At 43.9% G+C, this 16,385-nt stretch overlaps 1 protein-coding gene across 2 annotated transcripts in view; it reads left to right on the plus strand.

Moving 5' to 3' along the window:
• DCAF7 (DDB1 and CUL4 associated factor 7) overlaps nt 1-15,212 on the plus strand; it is a 29,315-nt gene extending 14,103 nt beyond the window's left edge. Inside the window, exons 2-8 of one of the 2 annotated variants that reach the window (XR_001149670.3) lie at nt 2,241-2,399; nt 3,053-3,164; nt 3,556-3,674; nt 6,666-6,875; nt 7,790-7,907; nt 10,292-10,529; nt 15,149-15,212. Coding sequence is in view for 1 of the 2 variants with exons in the window: in XM_012747468.3 (XP_012602922.1) it covers nt 2,241-2,399; nt 3,053-3,164; nt 3,556-3,674; nt 6,666-6,875; nt 7,790-7,907; nt 10,292-10,464 (891 nt within the window). In the remaining variant the exon portion in view is untranslated. Of the gene's footprint in view, nt 1-2,240; nt 2,400-3,052; nt 3,165-3,555; nt 3,675-6,665; nt 6,876-7,789; nt 7,908-10,291 lie in introns of both variants that reach the window. The other variant, XM_012747468.3, reaches the window with a different exon arrangement.
• Nucleotides 15,213-16,385: the final 1,173 nt, after the last annotated feature.

Below are 16,385 nucleotides of genomic sequence, written 5' to 3' on the forward strand. Positions count from 1 at the left end.
GTGCCATGGCATCAGCCTAGCTCATAGCAACCTCAATCTCCTGGGCTCCAGTGATATTACTGCCTCAGCCTCCCAAGTAGCTAGGACTACAGGCATGCGCCACCATGCCCGGCTAATTTTTTGTATATATATTTTTAGTTGGTTAATTTCTTTCTGTTTTTAGTAGAGACGGGGTCTCACTCAGGCTGGTTTTGAACTCCCAACCTTGAGCAATACCGCCCGCCTCGGCCTCCCAGAGTGCCAGGATTACAGGCGTGAGCCACCACGCCTAGCCTCAGAGTCTCGCTTTGTTGCCCAGGCTAGAGTGAGTGCCGTGGTGTCAGCCTAGCTCACAGCAACCTCAGACTCCTGGGCTCAAGCTCAAGCAATCCTGCTGCCTCAGCCTCCTGAGTAGCTGGGACTACAGGTATGCGCCACCATGCCTTGCTAATTTTTTCTATATATATTAGTTGGCCAATTAATTTCTTTCTATTTTATAGTAGCTACGGGGTCTCGCTCTTGCTCAGGCTGGTTTTGAACTCCTTACCTCGAGCAATCCGCCTGCCTTGGCCTCCCAGAGTGCCAGGATTACAGGCATGAGCCACTGCGCCCAGCCAAGAATAAAGTTGATGAAAGAATTGTAAGACCTGTACACAAAAAACTTCAGAACATTGGTGAAAGATAGTAAAGAAGGCCTAGGCAGGGCATGGTGGCTCACGCCTGTAATCCTAGCACTCTGGGAGGCCGAGGTGGGTGGATCACTCAAGGTCAGGAGTTTGAGACCAGCCTGAGCAAGAGCGAGACCCTGTCTCTACTAAAAATAGAAAGAAATTAATTGGCCAACTAAAAATATATATAGAAAAAATTAGCTGGGCATGGTGGTATATTCCTATAGTCCCTGCTACTCAGGAGACTGAGGCAGAAGGATTGCTTGAGCCCAGGAGTTTGAGGTTGCTGTGAGCCAGGCTGATGCCACGGCACTCACTCTAGCCTGGGCAACAGAGTGAGACTCTGTCTCAACAAAAAAAAAAAAAAAAAAAGAAGAAGAAGGCCTAAAGAAAAGGAGAAATATGCTATGTTTATTGGTTGGAAGACTCAGCATTTTTAAGACAGTAGTTCTTCTCAAACTGATCTATAGATTCAGCATAATCTCAATTAGAATCTCAGCAGGGTTTTTTTTATTATTATTATTATTTTGGCATATTATGGGGCTACAGAATTTAATGTTTCAATAAATGCCCTTTCCCCCCTCCCCCCACAAGTCTGAGTTTCCAGCATGACCATCCCCCAGATGGTGCACATCTCACTCATGTATGTATATACCTGCCCCCCTCCCCCCTGCCCAATACCCTATTACTGTAGTACCTATGTGTCCACTTAGGTGCTGCTCAGTTAATACCAGTTTGCTGGTGAATATATGTGGTGCTTGTTTTTCCATTCTTGGGATACTTCACTTAGTAGTATGGGTGCCAGCTCTAACCAGGAAAATATAAGATGTGCTATATCACCATTGTTTCTTAGAGCTGAATAGTACTCCATGGTATACATATACCACATTTTATTAATCCATTCTTGGATTGATGGGCACTTGGGCTGTTTCCACAGCCTTGCAGTTATGAATTGTGCTTCAGCAGGGGTTTTGTAGAATTTGACAAGCTGATTACAAAATGTATATGGAAAAGCAAAAGTATAGAATAGCAAAACAATTTTGAAAAAGAACAGAGTTGGAGAACTCATGCTATCTGATTTCAAGACTTACTAGAAAGCTACTATAATCAAGACAGTGAGATACTGGCAAACAAGTGGGCATATAGATCAATGGAACAAAATAGAGTCCAGAAATAGATGTGCATATACATGGTCAATTGATGTTCAGTAAAGGGGTCAAGGTAATTCAAAGGAAAGAGGATAGTCTTTTTGGCAAATGATACTGGGACAATCAGACATTTATATGTAAAAAGCAAAACTTGATTTATACCTTGTATCATATAAAAAATTTAACTCGAAATGGCTCATAAACCTAAATACGAAGCTGAAAACTTTTAGAAGAAAACAAAGGAGACAGTATTTGTGAACTGGTGTTAGACAAAAATTTCTTAGCTAGGAAACAACAGGCATGAGCTTAGAAAAGAAAAATGACAAAAGATGTTATCAAAATTTAAATTTTTGTTCCTCAAAAAACTCTGAAAGAAAATGCTGGAACAAGCCATACAGCTTCAGAAAAACAAATGCTTACGTGGCTCAACTTTGGTGTGTTACAGGTTCAGCTTGTTGGTTTAGATGAGGAGAGTTCGGAGTTTATTTGCCGAAATACCTTTGACCACCCGTATCCTACCACAAAGCTCATGTGGATCCCTGATACAAAAGGTGTCTATCCAGACCTACTGGCAACAAGTGGTGACTATCTCCGCGTGTGGAGGGTAAGCAGATGCTTGATGGACAGCCAGGCAAATGGGCTTTTTCAGTGTCAGCTGCTAGCAGTGTGGAGTCACAGAGAACAGACTGGGTTAGAGGCAGTGCCTTGTGGGAGAAGCAAGTGATGCTTATCTGGACTGACCTCATTCAGCTCAGCAGATTTCAGTCTTGCTGCTCGCTGCAGTCAGCCATGGATACCTGAGGCTCAGTTAACCTGATGTGACGATGACAGCTTTCAGTGGAGGTGGGGATACTTGGGACCTCATATTCTGTTTACAGCCAAGACATTTTTGAGTGAATTAAACAAAATACCAAGCCATTAGATCTAATGAAGTATGTGAGTGGATCTTGGAGCCCCACTTCCCCTCTCAGCTGAGCTTTTTGTCAGGGTGTCTCCTATAGCCTGGGGGCATGGTGCCCACCAAGGGTGAGAAGACCTCTCCTCTAGAAAGATGTGGGATGGAAATTCAGAAAGCAAAACTGGGCAGAGGAGAAAATATGGAAAGAAGTAGCATTCAGGGAATTCCTCTGGGTCTATTATTCTTTATGATAAAAATGTTTTTCCCTTATGTCTTATATTTACTGATATATTGTCTAAACAGGGCAAACTTTTTAGGAGGATAAGACTGGCTGATTTTTAAAATTATTGTTCCTTCAGGTTGGTGAAACAGAGACCAGGCTGGAATGTTTGCTAAACAATAACAAGAACTCTGATTTCTGTGCTCCACTGACCTCCTTTGACTGGAATGAGGTGGATCCTTATCTTTTAGGTAAGAGAGCTAGGGAGTATGTATTCCAGCTTCAAGAAGCATTTTCTCAGATATAGCATTGGGCCAGTTTTTTGACCAGGGGCTTTTGAGGTCCATGCATTACCCTAGAACGGGGACAAGTGGGAAATAGGCTAAGTATGGAATGTTTATTAATTCTTTATATGGAGTTGAGCTTTCCATGTGCCTATATCTTGTCTTTCTAGTTGGAATCTGAGGTCCTAAGGTGAAGATTGAGTACTTGACTCTCTTTGTGGCTTTCCTGGTACCTGCTATCGGTGCTCAGGAAGTGTTTATGGCCACTTGTCCCCTGGGCTGAGCAGATGAGCAGGCACAGGAGGGAAGCTTGCATAGGAACCTCACTCCTTAGCCACTGACTTGCACTTGTTTGCAGGCACCTCAAGCATCGATACAACTTGCACCATCTGGGGGCTGGAGACAGGGCAGGTATTAGGGCGAGTGAATCTTGTGTCTGGCCATGTGAAGACCCAACTGATCGCCCATGACAAAGAGGTAATGATGCTTTTTTTTTTTTCTTTCTTTTTTTTTTTAAATTTTATTTTTTCCAGCATATTGTGGGGGTACAAATGTTAAGGTTATGTATATTGCCCTTGCCCCACCTCCCCCCTGTCCTCCCCCCCCTTTTGTTTTCTTCTTTCCTCAGATGCATAGATGCATGCTGTGCCTTCTTTGTGAGAGGTCAGGCAGTTCTCTCATTGTTCTGCAAATTCCACAGAAAAACATAAATCTGACATCTTCTTTTCTAAATTGAAAATAGTAATGTGCCAAAACAGTGGAAAACAACACTGTTGTAAACTAATGCATTTTTTAACTGATGTAATTGACATTCTATAGTCTATCAATTTTCTTTTCATGCCAGAGGTTGGCTGCTTTTTTAAAAATAATGAAGTCTTTTATAGACAAACTGGGAACTGATATGAATAAAAAATAATTATAGAGTAACACTTACCTTGAAACATACTAGCTTTTTCCAGGGGAAGGGAGACAAGAAGAGAGAAAATTTCCTGATGGACAAACCTAATTAACAATTTTTCTCTAAAAATGTTTTATGAAATTCTGATATGCTCACTTAGTCTTTATATGTTTATTACTATTTGCAGTTGAATATATTTTACTTTGATGGTGACATTTCTTTTTTATTGGAAAAGCTGAGGAAAGCTATTTGTGACTATGGTGTAAGCAAAGTATTCGTCTCGGTGATTTTGGAACATGCACATAAATCTTTTCCTTCTAGAGCCATTAAATGATGCCGCTACTCTGATTTCCTATAGGTAGTGTTTCCTTTTCTTTTCTACCTCACCCTGCACAGCTAGGGGTATTAATATATGTACAGATAAAAAGAATGCCTTGACCATAGGTCAGAAACTTGAGGTTTTTAACAAAATAAGAGGGTGGTGACCAGGTTATCATTCTCAGTAAGGGGTTGTTCTTTGGCTTTCTATACTCCTAAGGGTAAGATCTGTTACAAGACCTGGACTTGACTGCTGCTAAACCAAGGGTCACATGAAGAGTTTGTCCTGCAGAGAGGACCAGTAAGGAACTTCTGGAAACCCTCTTGACATCAAGTGGAACAGGTTGCTACATTTTAGTTATGTGACAACTTAGCCTGCTGTTCTCTGTGAGGCCCAACCCAGAGAATGGGAGCTACTCTTAAGTATTTAAACTGAGGGGATTTAATCCAGGGATTGCTTATAGAGATGATGGCAAAGCTGAGAAGCCATGTAGGTAGCAGTGAAGTAATCTAGAGAATAGGAGCAGCAGGAAGCTGCTCCTGCCTGTGGGCTGGAGGGACCATGGGAGGATGCAGGGTTACCTGGCAGAGATGCCTCTGGGAACCAAGAGAGGGCAGGAGAAATACCTTAGTTTCTCCCTGCCTCCCACCATCCAGTTTCCCACCAGGGACTCCCATGGCTGAATCAGCCAGAAGCAGCCAGCAGACCTGGGACCCTACCAAACTCAGCCTGTATGAATTAGTTCTCTTGTGATACAAAGAACAACAGGGAGATGGTCCAGGAATGGATTTTAGGAGCAGACAGGACCGGAACAGTGCCCTGGCCTTGAACGAATGAACCTGAGGATGGTGGCTTTAGAGAAATAGTCACATCTCCTAGCACCTTTGATTTTTCTCAGTCCACCTCTCTTTAAGAAAAGAGTTATCTGGGAGGCTCTCATTGCCACCTGGAAGATCAGAGTAGAGGAGGTTTGGTACACTTGGGAGTTGTCACCTTCCCTTCATTTCTGATGAACCACACTGCTGGAACACAGGTGAAGCTTAAAACTCGCTTAAAACTGAGAGAGCATTATGCACTTGGCCACACTCTCCATGGGCACCTGTGGAATCTGTGTCCTTGAGGGTTACCAAGAGCTGGCATTGTGGGATATACATGTTGATAAATATGCCCCTGCCTTAAAGTAGCTGGACAGTACTAGACAGAGCCTTTATCTGTCAGGCCTGGGCGCCTTCTTACCGATGACTGGCCCAGTCCGTTTAAACATTTCTCATTCCTATCATAGAAAGAATAGCATAATTTATTCACAGTCGGCCAGAAAAAAAGGAATTTATGAGGTTGACTCGAAATGGACGCTCATTTGGCAGTGTCCCTCAGTAGGCAGAACCTCAGGAAGGCTGGAGCTGCAGTACTTAGTGAGAAGTTCCACTCATGTCTCCCCAGAAGTCAGCTGTTATTATTCTTGATCCCAGAAGATGAGTTTCCTTTGGCAGTTGTTTTTCTGTTTGTGTCTGTCTCTCTTTCCACTTATCTGGCTCTGGCTTTCATCCCTCTCTCTCTCTCTCTGAAGCTCTCCATTGCTCCTTGCTTTGTTTCCTCATAGACATTAATGATATGGAACGTTTGCAGCAAATAATAAATGCAGGAAACAATGATTCAAAGCTAAAGTCATTCATTTCTGGGTACACACCAACTAGGAGCAGAAACAACGTGCCCTAAGATAAAAGAGTGCTACTTAAACCTATTTGTGAATATAGGAACACCCAAGCCTCCTATGAGTCATTCTTAGAAGTGAGTCTCAGGTCCAGGTTTCACAGTAGAATCAGCCTGGCTGCTTCTGCCTCTCAGATGGATGATCTTGGGCTTAATGTGGTCATGGACCTGCCTCTGTGCAAAGGGAAAGCTACCAAGGCCCAGGAAATGTCTTATTCTTGTAGTGTGGCAGAAGACAGCCACTGGTTGGCAGGGTATGTGCCTTTTGTTTTATTATAGGGGTTGGAGGAAGAAGACTTGGAAAGCAGGAATGTGGTTGAAGAAGCAAGCCACTTTCTATAGCAGAATGGTGTTCACTCTTTGGGAAACCACTGATGTTAGGGCTCTCAGGTCCAGTATTCACAGACACTGTTTGGGCTTTATTTACCTGCTTCTGTGTTGTGAGCTGGAATTTAGATGAACTGGACATGGCAGATTTCCCTGTTTCGGGAAAAGGAGGTAATGGATGTGAATCTGACTGAAGCTTCTTATTCATCAACAGGTCTATGATATTGCATTTAGCCGGGCCGGAGGTGGCAGGGACATGTTTGCCTCTGTGGGCGCTGATGGCTCGGTGCGGATGTTTGACCTCCGCCATCTAGAACACAGCACCATCATTTACGAAGACCCACAGCATCACCCGCTGCTTCGCCTCTGCTGGAACAAGCAGGACCCTAACTACCTGGCTACCATGGCCATGGATGGGATGGAGGTGAGTACTCTGCTCAAGCTAGCATAGGCCCTGCCACTGAACTCCAGCACTGCTTAGTATATCAAGAAGGGTGGTTCTCAGCTGGTGGCAGTTTTGCCCCCAGGATATCTTTGGACATGTCTGGAGATATTTTTGATTGTCATAACTCAAGGGGAGGCAGGTGGTGCAACCAGCATCTAGTGAGTAGAGACCTGGCTGGCTGCTAACCATACCACAGTGCGCAGAACAGCCTCCCAACAAAGTCTTATCTTACCTAAAATGTCAGTAGTGCCGAGATTGAGAAAGCCTGATCTGGAACAAGGACAATATGTTAAGAACTTTTAATACTTGGAGGGTTGGAGCCAAGAAAAACAATATCTAAAGAGTAAAGCAAATCATATGTGCTTTTGGTGCCAAGTGAAAAAAATAATCAGTTTTCCCTTTCTGTAGTATGGACAGATTCATCCAGCTTTAGCAAACAGACATCAAAATGGTAGCTCTCTCTATAATCTTTTACTTGATAAAAGTAAATTGTGAATTGTGGGTAGAAATGATACAGCAGTTGACCTTGGTTTGGTAAAGCTAGTGCCTCATTCTGCCATGGTTGGGTTCATTCTGTTCAACTGAGATGCACAGAATTCTTATCATATGCACCTATCGGGACTTGGTGGATTATCCAAACTCATGTTACCCACCCCTTCTTCTCCCCTTCCCTATCAGTCTAAAGGCCTGGTGTTGCTCAAGATACAGACCATAAACTACCCATGTCCTTTGTTTTTTTCCCCTCAATCCTAAGGAAATCCTCTCTCTAATATTTTTTTAAAATCCACAAACTAAAAAGTTATGATTCAAATTTTTTTTGTGTGTAGTGTTTTTTGTTTGCTTTTTCTGTGAAACTCTGAAGCTCCTGGACCTTTTACTTGTTATTTCTGCAGGTGGTGATTCTGGATGTCCGAGTTCCCTGCACTCCTGTCGCCAGGTTAAATAACCACCGAGCGTGTGTCAATGGCATTGCTTGGGCCCCACATTCATCTTGCCACATCTGCACTGCAGGTAACTATGGTGGGGAGAAAATATGGGACCAGGGGTGGGGACTCTGCCACTCCTGGCTCCTTAGAATTTATTCTTTACTATTAATATTTTCCAAGGACAGTTTTGAGAGATTTACATAAAGTAATTAATTGGAGCCTCTCCACACTAAAGCAGTCCAAATTTCCAGATAATCTTGTATCCTTGGTGGATATCTGAGCATCTTCCATATACTACTTATATCATGTATCAGTTATAGGCCTGTGCCTCATACTGTCTCCCTGAAATCTAGGTTGGCACAGAGGACTCAGATCCAGGAATGTGGGGAAGGGGAGACATCTCTCTTGGATGTAACAGAATCTTTGGGATGGTCAAGATAGACATCTCCCTGGGGCCTTTCAGGCTTCACTCTAATGAACCTACCTGAGCTTTGGATGCATTGAAGGGCCCCACAGAGCCTTGCCTGGTCAGTGGTATGTGACTTGTAGTCCTCATTTCACCATTTCCCAGACCAAAGAACAAACCTTGTTTATTATGGAGCCAGAGCAATGTCTTTCTGATATTTAAGCATTGACTTGAAAGCCATGAAGCTTTTCCTGGTTTTAGCTCCTGCCCGTATATCTCACTGAGGAGAAGTTGGGGGCTCACTGCTGCCTTCTTTACCTCAGGTTGAGGTTTGCCTTCATTATCTTTTCCAGGAGTGAGGATAGAGAGGAAAGATAAAAAAGAAAACTATCATCCATTGTTCATGGAAAGCAGGACTGGCCCAGTAGGAGGCCCGTTTTCTGCTCCTGGCTGGCTGCCTTTGCCTGGCTTGCTGTTTTGTGTGTTGCACCTGTTTTGCATCCCTTCCACTGAAGGCACGTTGCTGCAGTGTGTTTGGTTGAGCACTGAGGAAAGGAGCTTAGTGCTTTAGAGGTGCTGAGCGTTTAAAACAATCCCCCAGATCTCTTGACATAGATTGTTCTAGGAAGCGGACCTTGCACCTTGCAGAGGTTATGTGGTCTGGATAGGAGGCCAGTTTTGCCACAGTTAGACTGACCTATTAGGGTTTAATTTATTCAGATTCCCTGTGTATCCAAGACCAGCTTTCACATCAGGATGCATAGTGGAATCAGGGAACACTGTGGCTGTGAAGGTCATTGCCTTCTGTTTTTTAAAACTAAGAACTTAGCCAGACATGGTGGCTCATACCTATAATCCTAGCGCTTTGGAAAGCCAATGCAGGACCATCACTTGAGTCTAGGAGTTCGAAACCAGCCTGAACAACATATTGAGTCCCCGTCTCTACATAAATTTTAAAAATTAGCTGGGTATAGTGGTGTGCCTATAGTCCCAGTCAATAGCCCAGCCACTGAGGTGGCCGAGGCACAAGGATGGCTCGAGCCCAGGAGTTTGAGGTTGCAGTGAGCTATAATGATGTGACTGCACTCCAGTCTGGGTGACAGAACAAGACCCTGTCTCAAAAATTAATTAATTATTGTTTTGACTATAAAAGTTACATAGCTAGGCACAGTGGATTGCACCTGTAGTCCCAGAGACTTGGAAAACTGAGGTGAGAGATCACTTGAGCATGGGAATTTGAGGTTTCAGTGAGCTATGATCATACCACTGCACTACAGCTGGCCTGGGTGACAGACTAAGACCCCGTCTCTTAAAAAAATAAAAGTAATATGACCACATTACAGATCACTTAGGAACTAGAGAAAAGTAAACATAATACATAAACTTACCATCCTAATATTACCACCTTTCTCATTTAATTATCTGTCCTTCTAGTCATTTTCCCATGCTTATATATATATATATATTTTTTTTTTTTTTTTAAGGTGATTACCATCTTTCTGGTGTTTCCCATGGCCTTTTAATAGCACATGTCCACACAATACTTTATGTCAGTCTTCTGTACAACATCTTATTGAAGTGTAAATAAATGTCCCTAAAACCAGAAAAAAGTTCACATTATATTGAATTATCAGAAAAGGATTTCTAACCACTTGAATATTTTAAGTGGCTGAAATGACATGTTTTGGTATCCCATTGTCCTCTCTTATTGGCTGACCCAGATGAGAGGTGTAAGTCCCTTTCTGACATCCTAACTGGATGGATCCTAACTGGTGCAGTGGATGGAGTCCAGGGACATCTGAATGGGACATGGAGTCAAGGCCTACGTTTGAGTTCTGGCTCTGCCACTCACCAGTGGCAGAGCCGTGTGGTTTGGGGCAAGTGCCTTAACATTACTGAATCTTGGTTTCCTCATCTATAAAATTAGGGCTTAAAATAAAACTTCCCTCACAGGGACTTTGGTGAGCAAATGCTTGTGAACTGTGACTCACTCCCCAAATGCAGGGATTGTCATCTCCATTGGTTGAGTTGTGACCTTGCTTGCTGGCTTTCTTTGTCCCCAGCGGATGACCATCAGGCTCTCATCTGGGATATCCAGCAAATGCCCCGAGCCATCGAGGACCCTATCCTGGCCTACACAGCCGAAGGAGAAATCAACAATGTGCAGTGGGCGTCGACTCAGCCCGACTGGATTGCCATCTGCTACAACAACTGCCTGGAGATACTCAGAGTGTAGTGTCAGTGGCGCCATGCCCATGAGGCAGGGGCTTGTGTGCTTCCCGCCTCTGCCCCACCCCCAAAGTAAGAAGAAACATGTTTCCAGTGGCCAGTATGTCTTTCGTTGCTTTGCACCCACTGTTACCAGAAGCTGCTCTAGGAGTTCCTGGCCAGTTACCCATCGCTCTCTGTGCCGGACTCAGTGCTGTGTGGCGCCTCCTCAGCCCAGGGCTGAGTTTTAAGATTTTCTCTCCTTTCCTCTTCTCCTTTGTTTCCTCAATTAAAAATTTCTGTATATTTGTTTGTCAGTTGTCATGTTAATGAGCAGTCAAGCACTGGCTATGTTTGTATTCATTTGCCCCAGATGTCTCCCTCTGTTTGCTGCCCAAGGCAGTAGCCCCTGTCTTGTCCACGTCCATGTCCGTGTTAGCACTTACGTTTACATGGGAACAAATACCAATTTGAAGTTGTCTCTCCTCCTATTGTCAATGTCTTTAACAAACTTTAACTTTGTATATTTTTTATCAGGCTAATTTTTTTAGGAAAAGAATTTTACTCTTCCTGGTTTTTTCCTTTGTTTTATAGTTCTCCCTCTTTGTACCTTCCTCTCTTCCCTCAGTGCCTAGAGCTGGTACTGAGCCCCTGACCCCATGAGCAGTTTGCCTTCCTGAGTCACTGCCTGAGTAGTACATACCTAACCGGGAGTCCCGAAACCACCTTGGTGCTCTGAAGTCCCCTCACTGATTACACCTTTTCTTAGCTTGGCTCTTCTCAAGGGCATTCTGGGTTCGCAGTGAGACATAGGAAACCTTCTGTTACCCTCTGAAGTACCACTGTCCAGCCCCACTGGTGCCCGCTGAGAACATGGTAGAGCTGACAGAGGCAGTCTACTTGGGGTACCTAACTTGAAGGGAATAGTTTCAGGAAGCTGAACTTAGAGTATTTTCAGTACTTAGTTTCAGAGTCTGTTTTTCCCTCCAAATATAAGCCCCAGGCTGTTCCATTACGTGTCTTGAATGATAGGCAAGAATGATCTCTGAACTGAATTTTGGTATTTCTGTTGGTTGAGTTTTCTGCAACTGGTAGAATATTGGCCACTTTTTGGATTGGGCGTTCTGAGGTGAGTGTCTTCTTGGGAGGCATATAGTCTGTGCTTCTGACCCTGAACAAGATCTGTAGAGTGTGGGGACTGACAGCTCTCATGTGGCAACCCTAGGCCATAAGTGACTAGATAGGTAAAAAGAATTATAGACCCCCCCAGGGTCAGCCAGTTAAGAGCTCTACCCATACCTGTCAACCCCTCCCCTTCCCCAGTTTAGGTTCTGAGCAATATTGGACTTGGAGGCTGCAGCTGTCTGTGTTGACTTACAAACCGCAGGTGTCTTTCCGTTACGTGAATGTGTTCCAAGGAGGGGGCTTGTGTGTGATTCCAGTGTCGGATGAGTACTTGGGCCAGGCAGAGTTTGGGACATGCTCTGGGGGACAGTTGGCCAGGTTCCTCATGCTGTGCCTAGTGTCTGAAGGTTTTTAAGAACCTTTGTGTTGCCCGTCTGCAATTAGGAGATAGCAGGCCTTACGGCTGATGGTTTTGTCCACTTAGGCTCCCATCTGCTTGAGAAATAAATTAGTTCATTCTTTTGTGCCCTTAAATTCTTTTTGGTTGAGTCCTCCTTTTCAGAAGCAGGTGTAGTTTTATGTCAAAAGTCTTATCTCTTTGCTTTTACTACACCGGGGCTTCTCCCAAAGAAAAAGGCTCTTTTTTTAGTCAAGGTATTTCCCCTTGTACCTTTTTACTTTGTGCTTCTGATTTGGGGGCTCTTTGGCTGGCCATGTGCTTGACCTGAACTCTCCTCGTTCACCACCAGATTTGTACTACATCATTGGAAGATGTAAAACAAGCAGTTCTTGCTCAGAACCCTCCTCTGCTGTTCATTGTGCTTGATAATACTTACTGGATCCTTCTTTCAGGGGCAGCAAGTCTGAGTTGGTGGCTGCTTGGTCTAGGAGGCCATCATTTCCTCCCTGTGGGGAAGGGTCTGAAATAGAAGTAGGAGAGGTGGAAAGGGTGGTCCTTCTGGGGCAGAGCTTACTTCAGCTGAGTTCTAAATATTTTTCCTGATCTGCACTTAAACCTGGTCTGAGTGGTAAGACTTATCAACTAGAGCTCAAAAACAACTCAAAAAAATTAGTTAATAATAATAACTGGAAACTATTTGGAAAAAGTAGCTATTTACTATGGATATCAACAACTTTTAAGTTGTTTTTTTTTTTTCCTTGCCCTGTGAACTCTCATCCCTGTCATCTTTCCTTAGGCCCGGCAGTGCAGTCCTCCTCCTGATGTCCCAGGTTAGACCCTCACCTTCCTAAGCAAACACACACATACTTGTGGTGCCTGGTCTTTTGATGTCCCAGCTCTCACCCTCCCTTTACACTGTAGGTCAGATGACCCATGGCTGAGGAGGGGATTTCTGTAGTCTCAGAATTTAGAAAGCCCCTTAGCCAGCTGTGCTCTAGGAAACACAGATCTGTTATAGTTTCAAAAGCAAGGCTGTTTAATTTATTGAGGTTCTCAAATTGCAGCCAGTGAGACTGAGTGAAAGACTCTGGATCTGCTCTCCCCAAGTGTGAGAGGAGCAGCTGCCAGCACTTTGCCAGGAGGGCCACGTGGGCTCTAGCTCAGCTCGTGGTGGCCCCTTTGCTCTTGGTAGGTGGGCCAAAGCTGCCTGGGCTTTCTTGGTCTGCTCTGAAGAAGGGCAGAGGTGCTGAACTAATGAGGCCTCAGATCTCTACCACCAGGAAGCTGGAGAATGGGACAAGTCCAGTACAGTCATTCAAGGACTTGAGTTTTTACATTCTGGAGAGTTGGAACCTCTAGCCTGCAAGGTTAGAACTTGAAGAGGAAAGGTATTTGATAACTAGGTGAGAACTTCTTACCAGAACTTGGATCAGCTCTCAGAGAAATGGCTAAGATTCAGGAAGAAATAGAAAGAATTCAGAATCCTCAGAGTTTTGATTATAGTTGACTGAAATTTTAGGAGATTGAAGATGCAGGAGAAAATCAGTGGTGTTTTCTTTAGATCAAAGGAAGAGATATTAGAGGGCATGAAGGTCTGAGGTGGGGACGCATTCAGACTGTTGTGTGGCTGTGGAGTGAGACCATACCCTCAGCCTGGGTCAGCGTTTCTAGACCATTCCTGAGGCACCTGTGATGCTGGGTCCCTCTGGAGACAGCATGACAGCTGAGGGCAGAGGGAACCCATCCCTTCAGCAGGGCAGCCGTGGGTGGTTTGGTGCTAAAAACTTACAGCTGTTGGGAATCCTATGATTATTCCAGACCAGGTTCTTCTTGGTTGTAGGTTTGTACAAAGCAGAAACAGAGGTTGTAATCAGTAATGCAGAATTTTACCCCGCCTTTTTCTCTTCTTTTCTCTCTTGCCTTTCCACTGTAGAACTTTCTCCCAACTGCAGCCTGGGCCTTGGATTCCTAGGCTGTAAGGACATGTAGGAGCTGCAGGGTTTACCAAGCATGGGAGGGCAGCCTAGTACTGTTGTCCCTCCACCTTCCCCACTTTGAGAATATGGCAGCCCCTTGGACTGCCTGGCTTGGGGTGGGGAGACCGTTGAAGTAGAAGCCTTTCCCTTTACTGTCTGTACTCCAGGACAAGGAAAGAGGGTCATGCTTGGCACTTAGGTTGGGTTTTCCCAGGAAGAAAGCTGAGCTGAGCCGTCACCGTGAACCCTGGGCCAGTCCCTGGCTGGGTCAGCTACTGAGAGTGTCTCATGTTGCAGAGCCTTGCCCACCTCACCTTCCTACACCCTCTCCTCCTCCTACAGTTGTCATTGCTGCTAATGGTCAAAGTCAAATGTGTGGCCACATGGGATGGGCCAGGTCCTCTCAGGCTACTTTCTGGATGTCATGTTTTAAACATGGAAACATGCAGGTGCCTTCCCAAAGAGGCTTGCACTGGTATATCCAACCAGAAACAAGTAAGCTAAAGAAAGTTTGAACTTGGGAAGAAACATGTTGACAGTCTGTGTAACAGCTGAAAAACGTATAGGTACCTGCCTCCGGGACAACCCAGTGAATATGAACTTGTGATATCTGCTATTTAAAAGGAGTGTTCTCACCTTGGGTTGATCGTAGTATACAGTATGTTAAGAAAATTGTTGAGCTGCAGCTTTGAATTGGTTTAGTCGAGTATGACTCACTCGCTTTGGTTCCTGTGTATTTTATGACCTCTTTTGCCAGTGACTTTCCCTCCCCCCAACCCTCAGTGTGAATTTGTAGCATGATTGTATAAACCTCTATGTAGAAAATGGACATTTCTTGCTCTCTGAAATGTTAAGCTCCGATCCATTTTTGTGCCCTTTAGCCTAGTATGTCTGAATTTACTTTCTTGTTACATATTTAAACTTTCCCTCTATACTGTAGGTTTTGTGGCATCCCATGGTCAGGTGGAGAGGAAGCAGCCCCTTGCAGAACTGTACTGTAACCATTTTTCTTTTATAAATATTATTTTCACAGGACTTATTGTACACAGGGCTTATAATAAAATTTTAACACTGTGCTGTGAAATGACGATGGGGAATCTCCATTGAAGTCTACTTCAAAGGCACCTGAAAGTGGAGTGTTATAGCTATGACTTTATTTCTTGTTTCCTAAGAACATTAAACCTAATTTTCACCCTTTCATTCTGTTTCAGCCTCCTGTATAAGAAGTATCATATTTTCTGCCCATCATACTTTGTAATAAAACTTGAACATGTATAGATTGACTGAATTTCTTTTTGTGATGAATTCACTTCTTCCCATTTTGTCAACGTGGTCACGTTCCAGATGCTGGCGGGGGATCACACTTCTCTGAGAGTCTGACTCATCACCTTTTATCTCCCATTCCGTCATTCACTTGTTATTCAGTTATCAAAATATGGAGTTACCTCTTCTATGCCTGGGGACATGGGGGAAACAACCCTCAAATTGCTCATTTTAGGATGCCTGAACTAGGTTTAAAGGCTGAGGAAGAATTCTCTGGGAATAGGGAATGGCATTTAAGGCAGAGAAAACATCCATGTACAATCTATAGAGACAAGAAAGAATATGGTCATGTTCAGAGAATTCCAAGTTGGTGTGGGGTTTTGTATGGTGAATGGTGGGAAATGTAGCTAGATTGGTAAGTAGGAGCCAGGCCAGGGAGAGTCTTCTGTGCTTTGCAAAAAATTTCAGACCTTGCTCTCCTGTATGAGACTGGAAAATTTATGCAGAGGGAAGTCATGATCAGAATTGCATTTTAGGAGGATAGGCAATGAAGAAAGTGCCTCTTGAGGTGGGAGACAGGAAGTCAAGTCAATGTATATTTTATGGGAAATAGATGATTCCTGCTCTCTGGTTTTTAAGGCTAAAGCTGGGAGAGTAACACTGACATTATTTATATCACTCAATAGGCTGTGTGTAGTAACAAACCCCCAAGTCTCAGGATCTGAGCACAACAAAAGTTTTATTTTACACAAAAAGTCCTTTGGAGGTTGATCCTCCCCCTCCAACTTATAGCTACATCATCTAGAACATGTGACCTCCAGGTTGCCTTGAAGGTAGGTAGATAGGTTTTTTGGGATAGGCCTGGAGATGGCTTACTCACCTCTGCCCCATCTACCAAACTTAGTCATATGGTTCCAATCTAACCGCAAGGAAGGTCAAGAAATAATAGTCATCCTGTGTACCCTGGAAGAGGAAATGAAGTGGTGAATAAATAGCTGTGTCTTGGCCACACCAGCAAATTGGCAAAGTATCTGGAACCAATGTTCCAGGATAACCAATGAGGATGAGGATAACCAATGTCTCCTCATTCATCGAGAGTTGTTGGCAATATATTCAAACATAATCTGATGATACCTTCAGCCAGTCTTTAGCTTCCAAGGCTTGTTAGTTAAGTGATTTCAATGA

This window comes from Microcebus murinus, chromosome 18, assembly GCF_040939455.1.
Source record: "Microcebus murinus isolate Inina chromosome 18, M.murinus_Inina_mat1.0, whole genome shotgun sequence".
Lineage (NCBI taxonomy): Eukaryota > Metazoa > Chordata > Mammalia > Primates > Cheirogaleidae > Microcebus > Microcebus murinus.